The 24,954-nt window shown below is 54.3% G+C and overlaps 1 protein-coding gene across 4 annotated transcripts; it reads left to right on the top strand.

The window, feature by feature from the left end:
• Nucleotides 1–594: 594 nt before the first annotated feature.
• Nucleotides 595–24,808, top strand: CPEB1 (cytoplasmic polyadenylation element binding protein 1). Of its 4 annotated transcripts, none has more exons than XM_066558795.1 (11): nucleotides 595–706; nucleotides 1,642–1,830; nucleotides 16,190–16,404; nucleotides 17,867–18,116; nucleotides 18,355–18,468; nucleotides 18,583–18,687; nucleotides 19,487–19,623; nucleotides 20,601–20,799; nucleotides 22,253–22,347; nucleotides 22,559–22,639; nucleotides 23,336–24,808. In XM_066558795.1, exons 2-11 carry the CDS (start codon nucleotides 1,677–1,679, stop codon nucleotides 23,444–23,446), a joined length of 1,461 nt encoding a protein of 486 aa, XP_066414892.1. In that variant the 5' UTR covers nucleotides 595–706; nucleotides 1,642–1,676; the 3' UTR covers nucleotides 23,447–24,808. The 4 variants fall into 4 exon arrangements, with proteins under 4 accessions (XP_066414892.1, XP_066414891.1, XP_066414894.1 ...); XM_066558794.1 differs by lacking the exon at nucleotides 595–706 and adding an exon at nucleotides 1,127–1,377; XM_066558797.1 differs by lacking the exon at nucleotides 595–706 and adding an exon at nucleotides 1,128–1,377 and having other exon boundaries at nucleotides 18,583–18,636.
• The last annotated feature ends 146 nt before the right edge of the window (nucleotides 24,809–24,954 follow it).

Below are 24,954 nucleotides of genomic sequence, written 5' to 3'. Positions count from 1 at the left end.
TGTCAGAGGAATAGATGCTGTTACAGGTGCTTGGTAGTAATGTGACTGAATTGGCACTACAGCTTGTACTAGTACTACTAGGAGTAGGAAACACCCTGGTGGATTCTATCCTGGTGGAGTGCTGTGGAGGAGGCTGCAGCTGGGAGGAGGGAAGGTGACATGTTGCCAGCAGGTGATGGTTTTAAATGCTCTGATCCTTCCTGTGGTGCCTCAGTCCCCTCCCTGGGGTCTGGGTGTGCTGGTGCTCCCAAACTACCATGGTGTGGAGCAAGGGTCCTGCCTCTGGCAGCAGTGGCCTGTGTCACAGGTAGGCTACCCAGCTGCCACCAGCCTTTGCCTGGGCATCCAAGTGGCATGGGACATGGAAAAGGAGGCCAGGAACGCTGCCGGGGTGGCTGGGACTGCACGTGAGGGATAATGTGACAGACTGGAGCGACTGCAGCGCCTGCGGAAGAGCCGGGAGCGGTGTGTGGAGTGAGGTGTACATCTGATGGCACAGTGGGAGGCTGTGGGGGCAGGGGGAGGAGGAGGAGACAGCTGCTGCTGCTTGGGAGTTGGCTTATAAATGCCCTCTGACTCAGATTTCGGGTAGCACAGCTGAGCATCTTGTGGTTTCACCAGCCCCCAGATCCCTGCGTTAAACTGGAATTCTCAGACCATGAACCTGCTGCGTTTCCTTAGGCTGTTGGCACGGGCTTAAACCAAGGCGAGAATCTGCATCTCCAGTACTGTAGGCTTGTGAACACCCTGCAAGGGAGGGGAGGGATGGGAAAGGGGGGACCAGGCGGGCGAAAGGTAAACAGGCCATGAAAAACTCCTGATGTGAAATGGGTCTGCTTGGTCCTCTTCCTCCTGTACCAGTGGGATGTGCCCGCTTGGGCTGGAGCAGGGATGATGGGCTGCTCTCCGGGTAGTGGGGGTTGAAGGTTATCCTTGTTACTCAGGGGTAAACAATGCCGAGTCAGTGAGGCACAGTGGCCAGGCTCAACCAAACAGATTATGCCAGCAGAATTGCGAAGCTTTGCATCGGCTCTGAATTGGAGCCAGCAGTTGGAAGCTGGCCAGGACTAAAGTGTTTTTGGGTTTTGTGGGTGGAGGGAGGCGGGGACAGGAGAGCTGGGTAGCACTAAAACTAACTGTGCTCTGTCGCTGCTGCTCTCGTCGTTGCTGGGGGGATTGCTGCCTCCAGCCTGGTGTCTGCTGTGCTGACGAGCCCTGCTTTGTGCTGCCTGCCTCCCCTGATTTACTGGAACTGCTCCTCTTTCCTCCTGCTACCGTCTTGTCTGTCAGGGGAAATCTTCTCCTTTCTTCTTACCTTTATTTTGTAAGAGCTGATGCAGTTCTCTTGCATGGCAGAGTGACGTCACTGTCAGCACAGTAAGCATCAGCAGCCTGGTCACATGCTGACCCAGTCAGTAATGCAGACGGGATAGGAAGGTGGAGGGGCCGAGGGGGGTGGGGGGCTGGATTCTGGACATATGGTAGCCCTCCCTTTTGGGGTGCAACTGCTGGTTGCAGGAGCTGTGGCTTCAGAGCGACACGAGACCTGGCTTGGGGCTTAATGCTTTGGAAAACTCCTGCTTTAAAAAGAAAAAAGCAGCCCTGAACTCTCAAGCTTCTGTTTGTTCTCCATCCGAGCAGACATCCAGGACTCTGAAGAAGCAGTGGCAAGCAGGATGCTCTTCCCTACATCCACGCAAGAGTCTTCCCGTGGCCTCCCAGACACCAACGATCTGTGCCTTGGCCTGCAGTCTCTCAACCTGACAGGGTGGGACAGACCCTGGAGCACCCAGGACTCTGACACTGCAGCACAAACCAGCACACAGTCCGGTGAGTCTGCTGACACATGCAGCAACAGTTGTTGGATTGTGTGTGTGTTTTTGGCTGGTTTCGAGCTAACGTGGAGCGATGTGCTTGTGTAACAGGGCGCTGGCGGCGGCTAATGGGGGCTTCTCAAGCCGTGCTGCTTGTGTAATGTGACAGCTGAGTTGGGGAGGCTGTGGCTGCCTGTGCCACAGCCCCCTCTGCTCTGCTGTCAGCTCACTGCAGATGAGAAGTGCCCGGGGTTGTTTTGCTCAGAGCTGTAACGCTGCTGGAGGAATAACCTCACCAGGAGAGGAGAAATCCTCTTGCTGTGTTTGGAAGGAGTGGGTGGGGGGTGTGGTGTCAGGAGGCTGAACACGCTGGGTAGGAGTGAGGCTGAACTTCGCTCCAGCAGCCTGAGGAAATCCCTGGTGGCAGGGAGCTCTGCAGGTGGGGAGGGGTGTGCTTGCAGAGGGTCCCCCCTGTGCCCAATTGCCAAAGTCCCGGCAGCCTCACTTGCCCAACTCTGCTGTGGGGTGTGGTACAGCCAGCACCCAACAACTTCAGCCAGGTTGGGGCTGGGTGGGAGACTTGGAGGGATCCTTCTCCACTCCCACACTCAACTAGAAATAGCGGGTTGTGCCTGGCAGTGGGCTGCAGGAGATGCAGTGGAATGGCTTCTTGTTTTAACTCTTCTGGTCCAGCGCAAACCTACGTGATGGGCAGGGTGTGGGCTTGCAGCCACGCGCTGCTGGCTGGTGTGCCCTTCCCCCTTGATCCTCTCCCGTCTGCTTTTGCAGCTGGGATCGGCTGGGGGATTCCAGGCATGCTGGGTGCCCCCCCTGGAGTGATGTGGGGTCCAGTTAACTGTTTGAGACACCGGCCTTCCCTGTAAAATCCCAGGAGGAAGGAGTGCTGCATGCACAAACTTAATGCATCCTGTCAGCCTGGTGTTGGAGCAGAGGGGTAAAACAGGGGAGAGTTCACTTGCTAGCCTTTGAGGCATGTAAAAACCAGTTTCACAAACAGTGTGTTCATTTAAGTATCAGTCTGTGGAAAGATCTAGTGCTTTGGCAGAGTTTGTACAAGTACAGCCTGGTTGCTACAGAAACTCATCCCTTTATAGCAGCATGCTGCTGCTTTGTTAAAAGGGGAGTGCATCGCTGCGCAGACTTGGGTGACACGGAGGCCCCAGGCATGGAGCTGGTGCTGACAGGAGTACAGATAGCTTCTTGGGTGGGGGAGCTGGGCAGTGGGGCTTGCCTGTGTAGATGTTTGGAGGGGCAAGGGGGTGCTGTCCTGAGCATAGGAAGAGCTTCTGGGACACAGCCCTGAGTTGCTGCATGAGTTGTAAAAGAGCAAAAAAAAAAGTACTAGTGGGGTAGCAGAGTTTGAACAGCTCAATCTGCACAGCTCATTTGAGTTTCTGCATTTAATTTCCACAAGACTTGGCATGTGGGGCCTGGCATGGGCACTTGAGGTCTGCCTGCAGCCCAGCTGTGGTAGCTTTATTAAGCTTTGCTCTGCTCCAGTGAGCAAACCTCCACATGGTCCTGTGGGCTTCCCCTAATGAACCAGGGAATACCACACACTCCTGCCTGTACTTTCATTGCCAGCTGAGACCTCGAAGGAGGAAGGAGAAACAAGTTGTTAGTGTGCAGTGGGCCAGCCAGGTGCCTCAGAGCTCTGCTCTGCTCCCCTTCTGGCTGTTGGCAGACTGGAGCCCTGCTGTTCCCTGTGTCACAGGGTCTTTAATGGATGAAGAGCACTTGGAGCAGGTGACATCCCCTGGAGTGACCCTGCTGCTCGCAGCCCTGGCGCTGGGCTCGGCGCACAGCGCGCTGCGGAACGGGGCTGTCACACACGGGGCAGCCGCTCGGTGCGGATGTCCCGGCTCCACCTGCTCCTCTGGAGCTATCTCCAGAGCTCTCTTGGCCAGCTTCCTGCCAGCCTGCCTTGGCAGAGGCGTGGATGTCTCCGCAGTGCTCCGGCAGGCAGGCGAGCAGTGCTGGCACGAGCCCGGGGCGGGCTCTGCGCCTCGGAGCTTGGGTGGTGGGGCTGCCATGGCCATGCTGCTGGTGGCAATTTACTGCTGAGGGGGTGGAAGGGCTGCTGGTTTCAGGAGAGAGATTGAGTTGGAGAGGATTTGAAGGTGCTCTGGTGACCTCTCTGCTCACAGAGGGTGTATCTGGTGTCAGGTGCCCCCACTAACTGCAGTGCTTTGTGCTGGAGCTCCTGCCTGCCGCAGAGGCCTGGATAGAGCTGTGGAAAGGATCTTGCCTCAAGTACAGTGCTGGGCTCTGATGATCTGTGCCCACCGGGTGGTTGTGACAAGTGTGGTAACAGCTGGTGGAAGATGGCACCCAGTGCTGTCTGAAGAGGCCTATTTCTTCACTTCTGACTCCTGGTATTCCCATTAGTGCACAGAGAGGGAGTTGGTGGGGTATAAGACCTGCCCAAGTGCAGCTGTACTGCTTGTACAGAGCAGCCTCTGGCCTTCAGTGGCTGTGCAGAGGGTCCAGTGCCCTGTGGCTGGCAGTGTTGTGATCCTGAGACAGTGTTCTCCTTCTCACTCCCACACTCCCTTTGCAGGTGAGCAGCAGCTGGGCCAGGAGTGCTTCACTGTCTGGGCTGCTGTTACTCTGCTGCTGTGAGAGCTGTGGGGATGGTACATGCTGGCTGGGGAGGTGAAAGGCTGGTCCTGTGCACAGCTTTGTATTGCTTTAGCCACCCACCCTCCCATCTCTGTGGGGCCTTAGGCCTTCCTCAGGGCCCTGGAGGTGTGGCAGTGGAGCTCCTTGGGAGCAGAGGGCTTGTAGTTCAGAAGCGTTTTCTGAAAGGTTGTGGAACACTCTGGGTGACAGAAAAGTGTCCCATGTCTGAAAGCTCTGTGGGTCTGAGGAGCTGGCAGATGCTGGTGCTTCCAGGTGGCCTGTCCATGCAGTGATGGGAAGAGGGAGGATATGGAGAGGATGTTGCTGTGTCTGAGTGCTGCTGAGGCCTGGCAGGGCTGGGGTCTCCATGGGGGTGTCCTGCAGGCAGGTGAGGCTGCGGCAGTGCTGGCATGGGGGAGGGCTGGCACTGCCAAGCAAACTGTTGTGCTGCTGGCACCCAAGCGCTTGGAAGGTTCCAGCAGTGACTCAGCTGTGCGGACCCACGGAGAGGTGGCTGGAAGGGTGGAAATGCAACAAAATAGCGAACAATCAGGCTAAAAATATTGCTGATGTGGTCCCCTGCAGTGCTGTGCCTGAGTACTGATGAGCTGGGACCTCTTCTCCTCTGTCTGGTCCCTGCCAGCACGGAGCTTCCTCAGCTTGGGAGGGACCTTTGGCTGCAAAGCCTTCTGGTGTCACCTTGTGCTCCCAGGGCGTTGTCACCACACAGCTTGGTGCAGTAGGAGCACATGCCAGCTGATTGGAGGCTGGAGAACAGCGGGGCTGCTTCTTATGCCCCAGTCCTGCTGACATCCCCTGTTCCCAAAGGGCTGCTGAGCCCCTTGTGCCCAGACAGGGTTATTTGTGAGGAGCTTTCTTTCTGCACCAGGCCTGTAATGCACAGAGGGCGTGAGCTGAGCTCTGGGGAGCGTGCCAGAGGCACTGCTGGTGCCTGGAGAGGCTCTCTGGAGGCAGTGGCTGCTGCAGGCTCGAGCTGCTGGCACTTCCTGGCTGTAGGATTGAACTGCTGTCTCACAGCCAGCAAAGCGTCTCAAACCCTCTGCTGCCACTAGATCTGTCAGGCTGGAAATACTTTAGCAAGTCCCAGCAACCTGCTCTGTGACCTGGGGAGGGACTTGTGCAGGAAGCTCGCCTTTAACACTTGCAGTCCTGCCATTCTGTGTTTCTTGAGGCCGTGTTTTCCTGTCTTTAGCCTCTGAGTAGGCAGGAAGGTGTGCTGGGATCTCTTGAGTTCAGAGGCAAGGAGGGGTTAAGAGGCAGCAAGGTGGGACTGCCCTTGATGATATCCTTTACCTTCACTGCCCTGTTTCTCAAGGGGTGCAGGCAAATGGGGTCTTGATCCAGTTTTTGCCTGGAGAGCAGCAGTGCACAGCAGATCCGTGTGCAGATTTTGGGTCTCCCTGCCTGGCTTTCAGCCTGTGTGCCAGCTGCTCAGTCTGGCTGGTCTGTCCTGCCCTACATTGGGAGCTGTCCCTATGTGGGACAGCAGACTTGCCCACAGGGAAATCATCCTAAAACCAGTCTGTTAACACTAAGTCTGCAATGCTAACCTGGGAGTGTTTTTAGCAGGATCAGGTCCTCTGGAGAGGATGTTGGGTGCTCAAGGTAAGGTCTTCCTGCTGGCATCTGATGGAGCACCTTGCTGCATCTGCCTCTCTGCTTGTTGTGTGACCCTAAAGCTGCTGGTGCAGCAACAGACTTGAGCTTTTCCTTGGATTTGCTCTTGAGACTGCAGCTCCAGCCTCATCTGTGCCCTCTGCGGGGTGGCTGCTGCTGTCTCATTCTCCAGCCTGCACGGTTGCAGCTCCCGTCGCTCTGGTTCTGGGGAAACGGCCCATGGTAGGAAAATGCTGCTGAATCTTTCCAGCCCTTGGCTCTTCTGCTTCCCAGAGCACAGCAGCTCATTTTTGCAATAAGCTTGCTTATCTGTAGTTGCTTAAACTCTGCCAGGCTGGAGCTGCGGGCAGTCTGTTGTGTGTTGCCTGGCAGATAGCAAGGCCTCAGAGCACCAATCTCTCTGAAGTCTTCAAGGCAAAGCCCCATCTGAAAGATGAAAGAAAAGACCTGTTGCACAGGAAGAACAGTTGTTGTCATGGACTCCTTGCCTTTCTTCTTGATAACAGCAGGAGGGATTCATAAGCTGCTCCCCGAGGTCAGGCTGTTTTCAGAGTGTCCTCAAATGCTGTGTGTGGTGGAGGGCACCTGAGCCCCCCAGGGGAGAGTTGCTGCTCAGCCTGGGGTGGCTGTTTATGAATACAGCACGGCAATAACTGGCTTTCCTCAAGCTGCTGGTTTGAGTGGTTGGGTGCAGAGCTTGGGGCAGAGGATTTGGGTCTCCAGTTCTCCATCTGTTTAATTTGCTGCTTGGCTAACCCATGCCAAGCTCCATAGAGCTCTCCTTTGTGCATGTCCAGGTCTCTCCCTGCTGTTTTTCCTGCTGTCTTTTGGACAAGTGGCTTCAGCTGACCTAGGTGTGTCCTCAGCTCTTGTGTATTCCAGCTTGGCTGTGTGTAAATCCTTCTCCTTATGCTAGAGGAAGATGGCGGAGGTGCATCCTGATGGAGAGCTCAGGACAAGGCTAGGCTGGCATCAGAATATCCAAGGAGGATTTTTCCTGCTCTGTAATGAAAGGGCTGCTTGGAGTGAGGGGGGAGAGCACTTCACCTGGGTGATACTTACTTCCATCTAAGCCCAAGTATGCCTAGGAAACTCAGTGAAATGTTTCTTTGTCTTGCTGGGATGAGGAGGGAAGGGCAACTCCTGCTGACCCTGGACCAGTGCTTGGTTCAGGAAAATAGGTATCCAGAGTTTTGGTGGTGGTCCTGAATTACATGTTTTTCGTATGGTTTGTTCCCATGAAAGGAGGAACAGACTTTCCCGGCAGCCTGGCTCTTTGGGAGCAGCTTGCTGGTGTTCAGAGTGTAGTAATGGAAGCAGAGATGTGGTGTTGCTTTCTGTGTGAAGTTGTGGATGAAAACCGTGTAAAGGCACAAAGCTGGGAGCTGGTTTGGCTCACTGGGTCTCCTGCTCGGTGCTGGTATTCCAGGAATACCTGAGACAGCCTTACTAGGAGCTCGTCCCATGCCATCCTAGTGCTTGTAGCACTCTTCTAAGGACTTACTTGATGTGGGTACTTAATGGGCACTTGTTTCTTGAATGTGTTTCCATAAGAGCTGCTCATGCTCAGTGGTCTGATTCCTCAGTGCTTGGCTCCAGCCACCCGTGCTGGGGAGTGGGAAGCACTTAAAAGCTGCACACGGCTCATGTGGCAGCAGTATTTGATCCTTAACAGAATAAAATATGTATCAAATAAGTAAAAGAAGTATCAAACCTGAGCTTGCAATTGGTTTCTAAAGGAAGTTGCTCTCAGTCCAACTCTTAAAGCTTCCATTTGAGCAGCTTCTCCTAAAACAGATTTATTTTTATCTGCGCTGATGCTGTAAAACAGAAGATGCAAATAGAGGAGTAACTGGAACAGGAACCCAACCAGCATCTCTGCTTGTATCCAGCCAGACCTGAAGTGGGTCAGGGCAGCTCCAGTCCTATGCTGGAGGCAGCTTGTGTGGGAGCAGGCATGTACCACCCAAAACCTCCCCTTGGCTTCTGCCAGGGAGGGGTGTTTGATTGTGGCCTCTGGAGCAGCCCTGTGGCACTGTTCAGTGGTGATTTGAGAACATTTCTCTTGGCTCACTCTGGAATCGAGCCTTAAAAGGCACATTCCCTTCCAGGGAGAGCATTGGAGCTGCTGTTTGGTGGCTCTGAACTGCCCCAGGCAATTCATGGCTTAGTCTTTGCTGTGATTGATATGGAGGTAGCAGCAGGGAGAGTGTTTTAGTGTGTGCAAGCCCCGGCCTGGAGTAGGATTCATCCCCAAAATTGCATCAGTCAAATGAGAGAAGAGGTTTTCCTCCAGCCCTTGCACTGCTGCATGTCTAAGTGGATGTGAGGGTTCCTTGCTGGGCAGAACTGGCTCAAAAGGCTGTGCTGCAGCTCCATCAGGAGCATGGGAGCTTTCTAGAAGAGATCTTGAATGTGTCTTTGACTCAGTGCCTTTACTGCAAACTCTACAGCATGTGCTGACATGAGTGTTTCCACATGGAGCTGAGTAGGGAACAGCTCTTGGACGTGCTCTCCCAGTGTGTGTGCCTGTAGCAGAGGCTGTGGGCCCTCTGCAGTGCTCTTGGCAGGCTGGGGCTTTTAGGGCAGCTCCAGGTGGAAGGTTGAGGTTATCCAGTCCAGCTCCTGCTCAGAGCAGGGTAGGAAAGCTGCTGGAGGGTGGCAGAAATCATGTAGCCCAAGGGGGCTCCAGAAATGAGTTCTGCCTCTGTTCCCACAAAAACAATCTCTTAAGTGGGTACCTCCCCTGAGCTGGCTCGGGAATGATCCCCTTCCAAAGGATGCTGCAGTCCCTGAGCTGTCACTGCACAGAGGCTGAGTGGTGCTGCTGTAGGGCTGTGGCTCTGGGCAAGGCATCTCCAGCCAGGGTTGCACCTTCTGTCCCCATCTGCAGGCTCAGTGCCCTGTGCCTGGTCCCTTAGGTGATGGCAAAACAGCTGAATCACAGGTGCTGTCTGTGCTGCTGCCAGCACAGAGGCTGCTCTCGGGCACAGCACCCGGTGCCACACATGTGAGATGGCCATGGGGACATCCCTCCTTGCCCCTCTGCCTGTTTTTCTCCCCAGGAGTGTGGAGGGGAGGGTGAGACAAACTCCCCGGCTGTGATGCTAAGGGGTGCAGATTTCTGGAAGGTACCTGGGAGCCTGCATCACTGGTGGGGTTTGGGAGTGCCAGTCTGGCAGTGGCTTTATGCCAGCTGAAGGCCTCAGTGAGGCTTGTGTGCCATTTCCCAAGGAAAATTGAGTTTGGGACTTAAGTCTGTCTCTTTTTTTCAGTTGTTTTTCCTTCACTGCAGCCTGCAGAGGGGTCTGGCCAACACCTTGTCCCCTTCCACAGAGTCCCCCTTCTAAAGGTGTATCCTGGCCTTGACACCCCCCCAAACTGTGATGCAGCTGAGGATGAGTCACTCACCCTTGTTATCATGTCAGGTAACACACACAGCACAGTTTGCACCCTAGATGTTGCAGCAGATAATTGAGAGGAGTTTGGTACTTAAATATAGAAGTGTTTGTTCTTGAGGCTTGCAAAGCTGAAGCTTGTTGTGCAGAATTTGACCTGAATATGTTGGCTTTTAAATCTCTCTGGGACTGATACATGTTAAAACCTGCTGTATTTCAGTGTTCTGATCTTTTTAAAGACAACTGTGGTTGTGGCAGCCTGCTTAGTGAATGCAATTACCTGGGCACTTGTAATCCTGAATTGCATTTTAGCTGTCTTTTCTGATTTTTATATTTACCTTGGGCAGCTGTTTTCTCTTCCTAGAAACACGCAGGAGTAGATTCCCTGCCTCAGGAAGCTGTGAGCCTTGTTGTCAGCCAGGCCCTGCTCTCAGTGCCAGCAGAGGACCAGTGCTCTCAGATGTTAATGCAATAATCTTCTACTTGTTCCCAGTTATGCTGCTGTTTCCATTTTTCAGGGCAAGTGACTTACCATGTTGGTGTCAGAACCAAGAATAGACCTCAGGTGTCCTGACTCTAATTCTGTGGTTCAGCTGTGGGATCATGCTGCCTTTTTTTATTCCCCTGCCCCCTTCTTAGCAAACCAGAAATAGCTGCCAGTATATCTTCAGTTTTTCTTTGCCCCAAATGAAGAATCTGTGAGGGCAGAGGTTCCTCTTTTGTAGTTCAGGAAAAAATTGGCTGTGCTGTAGGTCCTACTTAGATGGTGTTTGCTGCTGCTTTGATTACACCTGCAGTTCTGGGAGCTGCTTTTCTCCAGAGCTGGTAGTTGCTCAAGATTACTGGGGCTTCTGTGGTGCTACAGTTTGGAGAGGACAGTATGCCTTGGACTTTGCATGGCTCCTCTAAGAGCAGCACTGTTTTTTCAGTGGAGCAATGGGAATGTAATGAAAGTTGAAGGATTTGAGCTGGGCAGATCCTCTGGATGTATCCAGTGTGCTGCTCAGGCTCTAAGGACACAGTTCCTCCACCTCTGGGCCTTATCCCATGGCTGCTCCACTTAAGAGGAAGAAATTCTTGTGCCACTGCTCTTGCTGCAGCTTTTCCTTGGCTTTTTTGTGCCCCTGTGAGAATTTGGTAAAGAGGGAGAATCCAGTGTCTGCCTTCCCTGTGCCAAGCAAAGCCTGTCCCTGTCCTGTGTGCTCCAGCCCCACATCTGCCACTGCAGCTGCTGCTGGCCACGTTTCACTCAGTGTTCCTGTGCAGGCTCCTTGCAGGCAGCTCCAGCTCCCACAGCTGCAGGTGAGAAGTGCTGAAATTTAGGATTAGACTCAAGTGTTGGTCACCCCTTCCCTGCCATGAGCTTTGAGCTGTTTGGTGCTGGTGTGTGTGAGGGCAAGCTGCTCGCCCTGGCAGCTTGTCTGGCTGTGTCACTGCTGAACCACAGCTGTAGGAGCTGGTTGAGGTGCCCATTTGCTTTTCAGACATGCAAATGTTTCTCTTGCCACGGAGTTTCTCAGTGTCTGTAGGAGGTGCTGCTTTTTGGCTGACTAAAACATTCAGCTTGCTCCCACCCCACCAGGGCAGAGCTTGGCTGGGTGGTAAAATCTGCAGACAAGCTGTTTTTCTGGAATTGCAGCAGGCCATTGTTTAGGACATTAGCTTTTTTTTTTTTTTAACTTTACAGGCTTATTTGATGCATGACAAAAGAAAGTGCACTGTATTCAGTCTCCAGGGCCTCAGTCACACTGCTTCTCTCCTCCGCTGCCCTGCCCCAAATGTGTATATGGTGCTGCAGCCTCTGGGCATGGCAGGTGTCACCAAAACATGGCTCTTCCTCCTGGTAGAGAGCATTCCTGTTCTGTGGGGAGATCCAGGCAGAAAGGTGGACTTGCAGCCTGTGTAGTAGTTGGTGGGTGCAGGGGGAGGTGTTAACAGCCTTGCCATCCTTCTTGTGCTGAGTAATCTCTGAGCAGATAAACTCCTGGAGATGGCAATGTCCATCTTGCTGGAGGTGCCAGGCTGCAGAGGTGGCCTAGCTCAAGCCTTGTCAGACAAGTCCTGGACTCTTCAAAGTAGGCTTTCTCAGCCCTGCAGTGAGTTTCTAAAGGCTGGAACACCTCTCCAGAGCATTACTTCTGAAAGTGTGTGTGCTCCTCTGGCCCTGGGGCTGTGTGCAGCTGCCTGTGCTCAGTCTGTGGGTGTCAGACCCAGCTGGCAGCTCAGGGACTGGGCCTGGCACACTGCTCCTGCAGCAGGAGGTCCTTGGCCCACTCTCCATGTGTCTCCAGGGCCCTGTGGCAAGTGTTGTTCTCAGCCATGAGGGAGCTCCCACTGATGTTCTGAGTGTGGAGAAAGAACTTGAGTGCAAGGACCTGGGCAGCTGCTGGATAAGAGAGATTTTTGTTCTGGGCTAGACTCAGTTTCTGGATTATTTGATTAAACTGATGCACCAAGGAGTGAAGAGTGGCAGCACTGATCTTGTATGCTGGTGGCTGGGTGGTGTCCCACAGAGCTAAGCTGAAGCATTTTGTTCAAAGGGCACTGTGGAGGTGGCTGAGGTTCTGGTCAGCTCTGTCCATCAGGCATAAACTCAGGGGATGCTCCATGTGAAATGTCTGGATGTGGTGCTTGGTGCTCTGGTCTAGCTGGCAAAGTGGTGATTGGTCAAAGGTTAAACTCTATATTGGAGGTCTTTTTCAACCTTAAATGATCCTGTTGCTCTTAAGGTGTTATCCAAGGCAATAAACTGTCATTTGTCATCAGCATAGTGGTTATTTTCCCAGAGCCCTTCTTTCCCTGAGCTGCCACCACCAGCAATCCTTGGGGCTCATCTTTATATTCATGTCTTACAGAATGGGCATGGGCAGAGCTGCTGGGAAGGTCTACATATCAAATGGCTGCAAATTACAGTGTACAGAGAAGAACTGTGTGCTCCAAGGTCCTGGGCAGGTGCTTAAATTGCATGTCTTAACTGGTGGATGGAACAGTAAAAGCTGTTCTTAGTGCTTGGATTAGACATCTTGCTGTTGGGACACTTCCCAAAGTGTGCTCTGAATTGCAGCTTGTGCTGGTGGAGTGATCTGTGTGTTAGTGTAAACTCACATTCAATGGGGTAGTTCAGTGGTTGGTAGTGGGATTTAAAGGATAATTTGGGGTGGTCTGCAGGTAGAGATGACCTCAGGAGTTGAAACCAGCACTGTGGGCTCATTGCTTGTTTCTGTCAGGTGCGTGGCTCAGGTATGATGGGTCTGAGAGTCTTGGGTGTGCTCCCCTGGGCTTCCTTAGGGCCCCTGGGTTGATGCAGGAATAATGGTGTCTCCAAACAGCAGTTACTAGGGAAAGCTCAGCTAAGGAAGAGAAGGAGCAGTTTGAAAAACGCTCCTTCTCCAGGGAGTGGCCTGTGTGGCCAGGACCTGGCAGTGCCCTGTGGTGTCAGGGCTGTTCCACAGAGCCCAGAGGTGCCCATGCTGGGCTGGCACACCCAGAGATGGAGCAGAGCTGCCTGTGTCAGGCATTGGAGCTGCAGCAGTGAGTCAAAAGTCAGTGCCAGTCAGTGCCCAGATTCTATTAAAAGCTCCTTTTCTGCTGTCCCCTGCAGAGGAGCATTGCTGTGTGCTCCCTTGCTGCATTGAGCAGAGGCAGGAGAAGTTCCAAGAAGCTCTTGGTGTGTGAGTGGTGAATGGGAATCACATTGACCCCTGAGTTAAAGTTTCCCCTCTAGGTGTGAAAAATACTTCTTTGCACTCATGTTCTTTCTTGCCCTGAGTAGTTCCATGATACTTGCTTTTTCACTTTGGGACTTTAAGGGATGCTCTTAACTCCAGGAATTGCTGATGCATCTTGCATGTGTGTTGGGAATGATTTTTCCTTACATGAGCCATCTGCTTGGATGGGAAAACAAGGCCAACTCCCCAGGAAGAAGCGTGGCCCCAGTGCCTTGAAGGCTTTTTTTAGGTGGGCAGCCTCTGTTGGGCTCTTGTGCCCCATTCCTCAGGAGGGGTTTGGTGGGTTGAAGCAGGGAGTTGGGTCAGGATCCCTTTGGGATAGTGCTGAGGAATAAGATCTGGGTGTCTCATGCAGGGCTTTCCTAGGCTACCTGCACAGCTTGGCATCAGGGCCCACAGCCTGGTGACTGAGCAGGGGTAAAAGAGGAAATGATGAGTTTGACTCACAGCTTTTCCTCCCAATGTCCCTGTGAGGGTCTGTGGGTACCAGGTGAAGCTGAGTCAGGCCCACTGGGGTGATGTGGGGTCTCCCACGAGCTCAGTTTGTCCTGCAGAATGTGTAATCAAGTGCTGCCAGTGCAGAGCTGTCAAAGCTGCTGGACTGGATGGAATCCATCCGTGTTAACAGCAGGATGTCAGCACTTCCAGGACATGAGGTTAGGATTGGGGCAGTTGAAGCTGGCGGGGTTTTGTGTGGTGGTAAATGCCCAGACAGTAGATCCTTTTAAAGGCCAGTAATCCTGCCACTTCAGTGTGCTTATGCTGGCCTTACTGGTTTTGTAGCTGCTGCAAGAGCTGAGAAATCATGGGAGAGATGAGGATGTGGTGGCAGAATTGAGGATGTCATAAATAGGACAGAGCAGCTGGACCCTGTAATGCCACTGGGAGCTCTTGATGAGCCCCAAAGCCTTGCTGTTGCATCCTAAATAGAGTTCTGGTTCCACATCTTTGCTACTAACCAGGAGATACAGGGTAAGGCAGCATTATCTGGTAGCAGCCTGCTTGGCATGAGCTGCTCCAGGTCTCTGGAATGCTGTGCAGCTGGGGTCAGCACGGGGCTGCAGCGTTCCAAACCCACGGCCCTCGCTGGCTGGGCAAGGAGGAGGGTGTCAGCGCGGGAGCATTTGCTGGCAGCAAGGCTTGGGCTGTGGGATCAGCTGCTTTGCTTTGCCTCTTGTGCTGTTTAGTGACTAATCAGATTTTGGAGCCTGTCGGACAGATTCAGCTGTCTCCCCAGAACAATACGCCGGCTGTATTTTTAAACACATCACGTGGCTTCAGAGAAGTCAGCAGAGCAGCAAGTGCAGCTTGCCGGGGCTGGGAGATGCTGTGCCCTGCTCGGAGCTGTCACTAGGAGGGAGCATCTCCTTCCCAGCTGTGTCACATTCCCTCGGTCCCAGGGCTGCTGCTGCCCAGGTAAGGACTGCCAGGCTGGCTGGTATTTTCCTGTGGCTGCAGGGCTGGGTGTGAACACAGGTGCTGCCTGTCCAGGAGAGCAAGGGGCAGGAGGTCCCTTTCTCAGTGTGGTCAGAGGTGAGTTCCTAGTCCTGTGATGTAGCCAGAATAGGGGAATCTTGCAGGGATAAGGCTCTGCAAATGTGGGAAGATGGAGTGACTGTTGCTGAGGTCTCTGCCTTGAGTTGAGGGAGATACTTCAAGGAGCCACCTGTACCTGTGTACTGTTGGGGCGGTGAGGTTTTTCCCCAAGTGTGGGGCTGGAGATGCCAGCTTCACAGCAGGTGTGCCACTGGATAATGCAGCTTGGGGTAGGGACATCCCAGCGTGTTGCCTCAGTGGTGCTCAGCAGCTCTCCCTGGCGCTGGCACTGTGCTCTCCTGGTGTCTGACCACAGCGTGCTCGAGCACCGTGGTGTTGTCACTCTCCTGGTTTGGCTGGTGGTTGGGATTGTTAATCCTCATCTGCGTAGGGGCTGCTGAAAATCTAGGTTAAAACCTCATGGTTCAGCTTGCTGAGATCAGGTGGGGCTTGGAGGATCTCGTGTGGATCCCAAATTTGCTTTGCTGAAAACTGAAAGCTTCAGGGCAAGCTGCCTTGTTTTGCAGCCTGTGAATAATTAAAACCATTTCTGAATGCTTTGCTCTTTTCACTTGGTTCTGGTACGCATTCAGCTTGCTGAGACTTGCTCTTTTTGAGTAGGCTGCTTGGTGGTGTGCCCCTGTGGGATCCCTGCCCTACATTCCCTCGCCTTGTGGGTGGCAGCTGCCCCCACATCACTGACCAGGATGTGACTTTGTGACCTTTGGATGGCCTGGTCCTCTGCTCAGAAGCAGCTCTCTTTGTAGGGAGGCATTTTCCTGGATTCTCCTCAGTGGGAGGAAAACCTGCAGTGTGAGGGAAGCAGTCTGACACATCCTTGTCTGCAGGCTCTGGGGCAGAGGCCTGACCAGACAGACTTGCTGTGAACACACACCAGGGACAGCGAAGCCTCTCTGTCAGCAGCCCAGGCTGGCACCTTCCTGGCTGCCCACAGCCAGCTCCTGGCAGGGATGCTGGGAGCAGTGTCCCACCTCTGAGCATGGAAATTCCTGCTGGTGGGCCAAGTGTGCCTGCCACTGGTGTGTGTGCCCATCCCTGGGGAGCTGTGCCCTGAGCCCCAGCTTGTTCCAGGACAAGTGGCAGGGAATGGCTTGGACTGGGCAGAGGGCCTTGTCCCAGAGCACTTCTGAGGTCTGTAATCTGGGATGTGGGATCTCTGAACTTCTCCCACATGAAGTGGGTTCTCCTGGCCAATCTCTCTCACAACCCACCTTCATGTTTGTCAGCCACACCAGGCTGCTGTGGGTTTTGTGCAGCACCATGGCCCAACTGAGGGCAAACACCCAGAGGTGCCACCTCCCAGACATGACATTTGTGGGCTGACAGGAGCCCGGTGGCCTCCTGGGCCACAGGAGGAAAGAGCAGTGTTGTGCTGCAGCCCTGACAGACTGTGTGTCCCTCTCTGTTGCAGTTCTCAGCATGCTGAGTAACCCTCTTGGGAACGTCCTGGGGAAGCCCCCGCTGGGTTTTCTGCCTTTAGACCCCATTGGTTCAGACCTGCCAGAAAAGTTTTCCACACCGTCGCTGAGGAACTCCCGCTCCCTCCTGGACTCGCGCTCCAGCAGCCCCTCGGACTCGGACACCAGTGGGTTCAGCTCTGGTTCTGACCACCTCTCAGACTTGATTGTAAGTTTGGCTCCTGGGGCCTTGCTGTGTTTTTTGGGGAGCACAGAACAGCTGAGTGGAGCTGCCAGCCAGAGCCCTGCCTGCTCAGGAATGGGAGGGGATGCTGGGAGGAGCTGTTGTGCACACACTGGTACAGCCCAGGGATAGGGAGAAAGGCTGCTCATGCAGTCCTTCACCACAAGCCAGCAGTATCCTCGTATTTTTTTCTTCTAAGCTAGTATTTTGGCTTTTTGGGTCTGTGCTTGCAGCCCTACTGGGTTACAGTAGCTCCCAGAGGGATCTTGAGTGCTTGAGCTGGTGTGAGGCAGGGTGGTGTCTGTGTCCTGATCCCAGCAGGGAGGTGGCTGATCCAGTCTGGACTTCTGAGGAGCTACTGTCCTTGCCTTTCATTGCTCTTCCCATTTGTCCATCTCAGGGTGGTTTCTTCTAGAGCAAACTGGGTCTGGCCTGCTCCCATTCCCTAAAGCACAGCTAAATTTGAAAGGCAGGGAGCAAGTGAGTGTCTGGCTGGCTGCTCCAGTCTGCTCTGATGGGTCTGTGGTTGGGTGCAAGTGGCAGCTCTGGGTGCCAGCAGGGCAGCCTGGCTCCAGCCAGCTCTGGGGTGCTGCTGCATGGCCTGGCCTTGGCATGGCAGGATAAAGCCAGGAGCTGCTCAGGCTCTGCTGTGGTGTTGCCATGGCCTTGACCCCTCTGTTGGGGTGGGTGTGAAGGACAGACCTGACTGGATGTGGGGTTGATTGTGCTGTGATGCACCCTGGAGGATCAGGATGTGCTGAGTGCCTGCAGCAGGCAGGCAGTGCTGGTGGCAGGTGGTGCAGGGCTCTGTGCTGGCCTTGTTTGTGAAGGGCAGGACTCTGAGCAGGGCCTGGCGTGGGCGGCTGCCGTGGCAGCGCAGGGACGGATCCGCAGCGCAGCTGGCACCGAGCTGTGCAGCATCCTGCCTCCCTGCTGTTCCATTAATCCAGCTTTCCCTCCTCCTGCCCTGGGAGGAGCTGTGGTGCATGGTGCTCACTCTCTGGTCAGGCAGCCCTGGAGCTGGGCTGTGAGGATGAGATCCAGCTGGTGCCTGCAGAGTCCCTGAGCACGTCCAGCAAGCCCTGCCCACTGCGGGCACAGCACAGAGCCTGAGGCTGGTGCTCCCCAGGGCTGACACTGTTCTTGAGGCTGTATAGCCAGGGGTAGCTGTTGGCTTGGTGGTCTCTGAAGTGCCTCCTGCCTAATGATCCCTGCTGCTGATCATGGGCATGGGTTCAGTGGAGAATGGCCCAGGCCTTTCCTAGAGTGCCAGGATGAGTTGGGGTTGCTGCTTTCTTGCCTCTGCTGGGTCTCAGAGGATCTCAGGAGATTCCTGAGAGCTCCCTCTCCTGCCATGGGCAAGGACAGGGCCCCAGTGTGATGCCTCACCACTGGCATTATGTGCTTTTACTCAGAGCTGGAATTCAACATGGCCTCTCTCTTGCAGTCAAGCCTTCGCATATCCCCTCCTCTGCCCTTCTTGCCTCTCAGTGGGGTGTCGAGAGACCCCTTGAAGATGGGAGTGGGATCCCAGCTGGATCAAGATCAAGCTGCCCTGGCTGCAGTAACTTCCTCCCCAGCCAGTGCATCGAAAAGATGGCCTGGAGCATCTGCGTGGCCTTCCTGGGATCTTCTGGACTCTCCGGAGGATCCCTTCAGTATTGAGAGAGAAGCCCGGCTTCATCGGCAGGCAGCAGGTGAGCTGGGAGGGGGCCGGGGACAGCCCCACACTTGGGGGGCCTCTATGCACACACTGGCTGAACAGAGTTCACTCCAGGCCCAAGCCTGACTCTGGCTCTGTGTGCTGAGAGAACAGGGCAGCTGCCTGTGGCTGTGCAGCTCTGCTCAGCCTGTAGCTGGGGAAGATGGGGAGACCTGTGGGAGATGTGGGAAGGAAATGATCCTGTACTGAGTATTACTGGTGTTTTCTCCAAGCTGTGAACGAAGCAACCTGCACCTGGAGCGGGCAGCTGCCTCCCCGAAACTACAAGAACCCAGTCTACTCCTGCAAGGTGTTCCTGGGAGGAGTCCCATGGGACATTACAGAAGGTGAGCAGCCCTGGAAGGCAAGACCCCACGCCAAGGCCTTGGGTGCTGATATTGGGGAGGGTGCAGGATGGAGCTTTCTGTGGGGGACACTGACCTCTCTCCTTCTCTCTGTAGCTGGGCTGATCAACACTTTCCGTGTTTTTGGCTCCCTGAGTGTGGAGTGGCCTGGTAAGGATGGCAAACACCCACGCTGTCCTCCCAAAGGTAATATGCCTAAAGGTAATAGCGAACACGGTAGGGTTACTTTTTTCCCATGCTATGTTACAGCACGGATGCTGGGATGGTACAGCTGCATGCTGGTGACTGGTTGGTACAGAGCACCTGGGGTAATGTCCTGCCCTCACTTGGGTCTGCACCTGGGCTGTAGAGCACTGGCACCCCAAACCCAGCCTCCTCACCCATCCATAGCAGTGTGGGACAGAACTGTGGGCTGGGGGAGAACCCTCTCTGGTGTTTTGGGAGCTCTGTGTAGGGCTGTGGCTCTGGAACAGCTGCTGATCCCACTGCCAGCATGTGCAGCTGGGCTGGCATATTGTGTAAGCAGGAATTAGTTACAGGGTGGGAAGTGGCTGGTTTGGAGGCCCTGTAGTGCCTGATGGCCTCATTTGGTCACCAGAGCAGGGTGAGGTAGAGCACTGGCATCGATGGAAGGGACTTTATAACCCTGAACTATATTTGAGCCAGGCCATCCTAAATACATAGCAGGGTCTGTTTCTCTGCAGACTTCATTTTGGCCAGGCTGGTGTTGCCCACCTGGCATGTCCAGGTGTGGTTTGTGGGTGATGGACAGTGGCCCACGTGGCCCTGGGCATCCTGCCCCTCATGCTGAGCTTGGGTTTGGGCTCTTGAAGCTTGGCTTGTATACAAGAGGATAATATTGCTGGGAACAGCAAGAGCTACCACACAGATACTTCAGGTGGCACCCAGGAGTGATTTTTGAGGATGTCTGCAAACTGGGATGATCTGCTCCTCCTCCACCACAGCTCTAACAGCTGCTTCCTTCCCTCCCTTTCCAAAGGCTACGTCTACCTGGTGTTTGAGTCGGAGAAGTCGGTGCGTGCGCTGCTCCAGGCCTGCTCCCAGGACCTGCTAAGCCCCGATGGGCTTAGTGAGTATTACTTCAAGATGTCCAGCCGCAGGATGCGCTGCAAAGAGGTGAGCAGAGCTGGGAGAGCAGCCTGGTGTGGCAGCAGGGGATGCAGAGGGACTAGAGGAAAGGGAAGCAGGGCTGGAACAGCAGCTGAAGGCGTGCTGGCTTTGACTGCTCTGTGCCTGTGGTAGGGATGTGTCAGCTCAGTGTTTGTGTCCCTCACAACAGCTTGTGTCAAACCAACCTGGAGCTCCAGGCCTGGTGGCAGGCTCTGCCTTCAGGCTTCAGCTAGCTGGGACAGAGCATGGAAACAGGGATTTGACTGCTCTGTGCTGCTGCTTCCATCACACCTTTGCTTGCAGAAGCAGACTGGGACCCCTCAGGTGCTTTGTAAGGCCTCCTCTGCTTGCAGAACAAGTAACACCCTCAGCAGGCAGATATTTTGGATCCCAGGCTGCTCCTCAGTGTGGCCTTGGCTGGCTGACCTGTGTTTTGGGGGTGCTGGTGCTGCCAGAGGCTCCATTTGGGCTTATGGCAGAGGGTTTCCTCAGATCACGGACAACTGCCTGAGTTCAGGGAGTTACAGGATGGAGATGCAGCTCTTAATCTAGACAGGCACAAACTAATTGTTCTCTAGACAGCTCTCCTGGTGTCTGTCAATTGGCAGAGCTTCCGTGCTTGGTGATTTAGTTCTGCCAGAAGCTTTTCCTCCAGGGCCCTCCATCAGCTGCAGAGCTGCAGATGGAGCTGGCAGTGGGTGACATTTCAGTGGCCCCCTCCAACACTGGGCTCCTGTGCTGGGAGGTACCTGACTGGGCCATAAATGCAGGTGGAGGGATGTGGGTTGTCCTCTGGCTGCCACCCCCAAGGAACTGCTGGCTTGGGTTCCAGTTTGGCCAGAAGCAGAGTTGGTTTTGTCCGTGTGGGTTCTCTGGAGGTATCTGGAGCTCCAGATGGATGTGGAGCCTGAGCAGCAATAGATAACAAATGATATTTACAGCTTGGGGCGAGGTCTGAGGCTCAGGGGTGCTGCTGGTTGCAGGTGCAGGTGATCCCCTGGGTGCTGGCCGACAGCAACTTCGTGCGCAGCCCCTCGCAGCGGCTGGACCCCAGCAAGACGGTGTTTGTGGGGGCCCTGCACGGCATGCTCAACGCGGAGGCCCTGGCAGCCGTCATGTACGACCTCTTCGGAGGGGTGGTCTATGCTGGCATCGACACCGACAAGCACAAGTACCCCATAGGTAAGTGAGGGCTCCCCTGGGATTGTGGTTGCCCCTGCTGTGCTCTGAGGAGGCTGCAGCGTGCCCTTGGCTTGTCCCTCTTTGGAAGATTGCCCAGGTGCCAGGCTCGGGGAGCAGATGCTGTCCAACCTCTTCTGCAGTCTGTGCTTCTCATCTCCTGGCCCTGGGGAGGCAAGGCCAGCCTTGGGGAGGGCTGATAGAGCTGATGTGCTGGGGAATTGGAAGGTCCTGGATCATTCCAGAGCAGCCTGAAGTTTTGAGTATGCCTTTAGGCATTGCTGAAGGTTTCTCTGTCCTTGTTCAGTGCTGTTAGTGGATGTTGGATGCTGCTGTAGCTGCTTTTCCATTCCCAGGGCAGAGACAGCTGTGGGTCTTAACCCATTCTTGGGCTCTTGTCACCAGAGCTGAAATGCAGTGTGTCATAACGTGTGTATGTCCCTGGAGACCTCATGGGCCAGGGGACAGCACTGAGGAGGCTGGTCTGTTGGAAAAACCCCACAGCCTGTGTCTCAGGACCAGCTTTCCAGGCTCAGGCTGCAGCAAGTCACAGATTTGGAGAGACTGTGGATCTCCTGATGTTGCCAGGCAGAGCTTGGTCGTGCAGAGCTGTCACTGCTTGGCCACTGTGCTTGGATAGCAGTCAGGCTTTTCTGGGCAAGGCTCGGGTTTAGGGCATGCATGTTGTGCTGCAAAGCCCCCTGCAGTGCCTTTAGGGGGACGGTCTCAAGGAGGATGGGAATGGCAGTATGAGACTTCAGGCAAATCCTCAGTGTGGCTGTGGATGAGGTGTCACAGAATCTCCCTGTGCTGGTCCTGTGAGATCCCAGTGTGTGACCCCCATCCTCCTGTGGTTCATGCAGAGCCCAGGTTGCTCCAAGTAGGCAAGATCATGTCCCAGCAGCTTGGTGGCACTTTCACCTTCAGAGCTGTCTTAAAGTCACAGCAATCAGAGCTCAGTTTTGGTAACTAAGCTGTGCCCTGGTTGGTTGGTGCTGCTTGAGGGCATCTCCTGTAACCCCAAAGCCCTCCAGCCTGTGTCCTGTGCAATGCTTTGGGAGGGGAATGGATGGGTTTTGGGTGGCACTTTTGTCCTGTGGTTGAGCTGTAGGGATCTGCCAGTGTCAGTCCTGAAACTTAATAGACCTTGGCTGGAAGCAAGTGGTGCTGGAATGCTGCTGACCAGCAATGAGGCTGCAGAACACAAGGCTCTGGGGTGAGGGGGGCTGGCAATAAAAGCTGCTGAGCTGTCTCAGCACTGGTGCATTTCAGGTGTAGCGTGAAGCACTCTGCTGATCCTGGCAATGTGGAGAAAGAGGCAGGAAGAGAGCCCTGGATACTATCTCCCTGTCAAAGCTGCTTCCCTGTCTGAGTGGCACCAGGGAGGGGGTGGTGCAGTGGTTCCCTCTTGATCTCTGCTGCTCCTCTCTAACCTTTGTGGTCTGGCTCCTTGCAGGGTCGGGCCGTGTCACCTTCAACAACCAGCGCAGTTACCTGAAGGCTGTGACTGCTGCATTTGTGGAGATCAAAACCACCAAGTTTACCAAGAAGGTGAGTGGGGCTGGTGGGGCAGCCCCGGGAGGGGTGTGCATGATGGGTGGTACTGCTGGGAGCACCAGTGTTCTGGAGCCTGCCCCATATTCCTGCTCAAGCAGTGGGAAGTGGGACTGCTGCTCTGCCAGCCCTAGGGGTGCTGCTGGGGGTGGATTTGAGGTACCAGGGAAAGGTGCTGCTCCATGCCCATTGCCTGGTTCTCCTGCAGGTTCAGATCGACCCATACCTGGAGGACTCCATGTGCCAAGTGTGCAATGCCCAGCCTGGCCCATTCTTCTGTAGAGACCAGGTAAGGCCAGTTCTCCTGCAGCCTGTGCTCAGGGTTTTTCTTGAGAAGGAGCAGGCCCTGCTGCTGGGTTTTGGGGATATATACACTGGTTCTTCCCCAGTGGGCAAGATGGGGCTCTGCTGGGAGGGTGACCTTGTTTTGGAGGAGGTGCAGCCCTCCTGGGGAGGGCAGTGCTGGTGCTTGCCAGGAGGCCCAGGGAAGCAATGTCCAGCTGGCTTTGAGCCATGGGTGCTGCAGTTTGCTGGTGCTGTGGCAGCGCTGGCACCTAGTGTGGGAGTGACTGGTGCCCCTGAGGGGAGGGGAGGCTGCTGCTCTGTGAGCCATGATGGGCTGGGGTTGGGGTGCATGCCCCTGGGGCTGGCTGAGGCACGGGGAACTCTGGCTGCAGGCAGAGGAGCTTGGATGGGCTCTGGCAGCTTCCTGCAGAGCTGGAATGGGATATGAGCAGGGGGCAGGAATGCCATGGGAGTGATGGGAGCCCTGGCAGAGCCCAGCTACTGCCCCAGTGCCCAGTCCCTGACTTTCAAACCTATTCAAAAGATGGAAGCTGGGCACACCAGGCCCTCCACAGCATCGCTGGCATTCCCCTGTCCAACCCACGGATCCACCGTGCTGATGGGGGCTGCAAAACCAGGCAGGGGGTGAAGGGGAGGAGTGGCTCTGCTGGTGTCACCCACCCCTGTGCTCTGCCCACAGATCTGCTTCAAGTACTTCTGCCGCTCGTGCTGGCACTGGCAGCACTCCATGGAGGTCCTGCGCCACCACCGCCCGCTGATGCGCAACCAGAAGAACCGGGACTCCAGCTAAGGGGCACCGGGCCCGGGGCTGGCACGGGCAGAGTCCTGGGAGAGCCTGCCACGAGGAGAGCGCAGCAGCGCCCGCCGGAGCCAGGCCCGGCTGGGAACGTTCTTCCTGAGGACTGATGGGGAAAAAACAAAAATCTTACATTCATGTTTGCACTTGCTGGTCTTTTTGTTTCTGCACTAATGCACAGTGAGTTTTGTTGGGGTTTGTTTGGGGGTGTTTTGAGGGGGGGAGTGCCCCTCAAGCCATTCTGCAGTTCCCAGACTTTGGTTCCTGGTTTGCTGACGAGAAGCAAAAATTGAAAACAAATAAACCCAACCAACCAAGGGCCATGTGTCGCGGGGGCGTCACCGCAGGCGCCCCCGCCCTGGTTTTTTTATTTTTTAAAGGCGCTTTTTTACATTCCTTGCAATACTGGTGGAGAGAGCGCAGGTCTCATTGGTCATTGTTTTGCCGTTGCCATACAGTGCCTTTCCATTCATTTACCCCCACCTGGATGGTGTGACCTGGGTGTTCAGCTGGCGTTTTTTACTGTAACAACAAGGAGACTTTGCTCTTCATTTAAACCAAATCATATTTCATATTTTACGCTCGAGGGTTTTTACGAGTTCCTTTTTACACTCTTAAAAACAGTTTTTAAGTCGTTTGAAATGAGAGATTTTTTTCTTTTCCTGGCAGCTTTTAACATTATTGCAATTTGTGTCTGGGGGCTGATGGCAGGACGTTGTAAATCCAGGGGTTTGCAACGGGACAGGCCGGGCTTTTTTTGTTTTTGGATTTGAAACTGGACGGGATGAGGATCTCTGAGCTGCTGTATATAGTTTTAAATAGTTTGTTGCACTTTTTTAAGTTGCACTTATGGGGGGTTGATAGAGGTTTTTAATCACACAAAGTCACAGGACTTACCTTTTCTTTTGTAACAAGCTAAAAAAGGGCTGCGTTTTGGTGGACGATGAAGGTTCCTGGGAGCCCTTTCTCTTAGAGGGGACAAGTAATTTTCCTTTCCTTCCCGAGATGTTTGGAGTATCAGTGCAGTCGACTGAAATGCTGCTGCTGGGATTTGAGACCTTAATTATGCTGATCATTATTATTTTGTTACTTTCCCCTCTATTGGAAGCTGTGTGCCAAAGAACCAGTGTCATAATTTCTCCCTCTTTACTATGATTTTTTTTTTCTTTCCTGCTGAGCTGATGTTGCATTGTTGCATATCCCAGCTGCTCTTTGTGGGGTTTTGTGAAGCTGTGTGTGAAGTCTCTACCTCATTGTAGTATATGCAGGCAAGACTGCACTCTCCTACAGACGTGTGGAGTAAGCTGTGGTGTAGTTTTTGGCACATAATAAACACGTTGCAGCAAAAAAAAAATATTTCTTGTGCCTTGTGTGCTTCATGGGAGATCTCTGCAGCTCACAGGCCGTGGTATCTGTCACTCCCTGGAGGTGTGGATGAAGGTATGGATGTGGTTTGGGGGGAAGGGGATGGATGGAGCTGTGAATTGTGGATGCTGTTGGTG

This window comes from Molothrus aeneus, chromosome 13, assembly GCF_037042795.1.
Source record: "Molothrus aeneus isolate 106 chromosome 13, BPBGC_Maene_1.0, whole genome shotgun sequence".
Taxonomy (NCBI): Eukaryota; Metazoa; Chordata; class Aves; order Passeriformes; family Icteridae; genus Molothrus; species Molothrus aeneus.
This window is presented reverse-complemented; position numbering and strand designations above follow the sequence as displayed.

Coding starts and splice junctions, on each gene's coding strand:
- CPEB1 (XM_066558795.1), top strand. CDS start 1,677: ATGCTCTTCCCTACATCCACGCAAGAGTCTTCCCGTGGCCTCCCAGAC. Junction 19,624..20,600: donor GCAGGATGCGCTGCAAAGAG/GTGAGCAGAGCT, acceptor TGCTGGTTGCAG/GTGCAGGTGATCCCCTGGGT. Junction 20,800..22,252: donor CAAGCACAAGTACCCCATAG/GTAAGTGAGGGC, acceptor GGCTCCTTGCAG/GGTCGGGCCGTGTCACCTTC.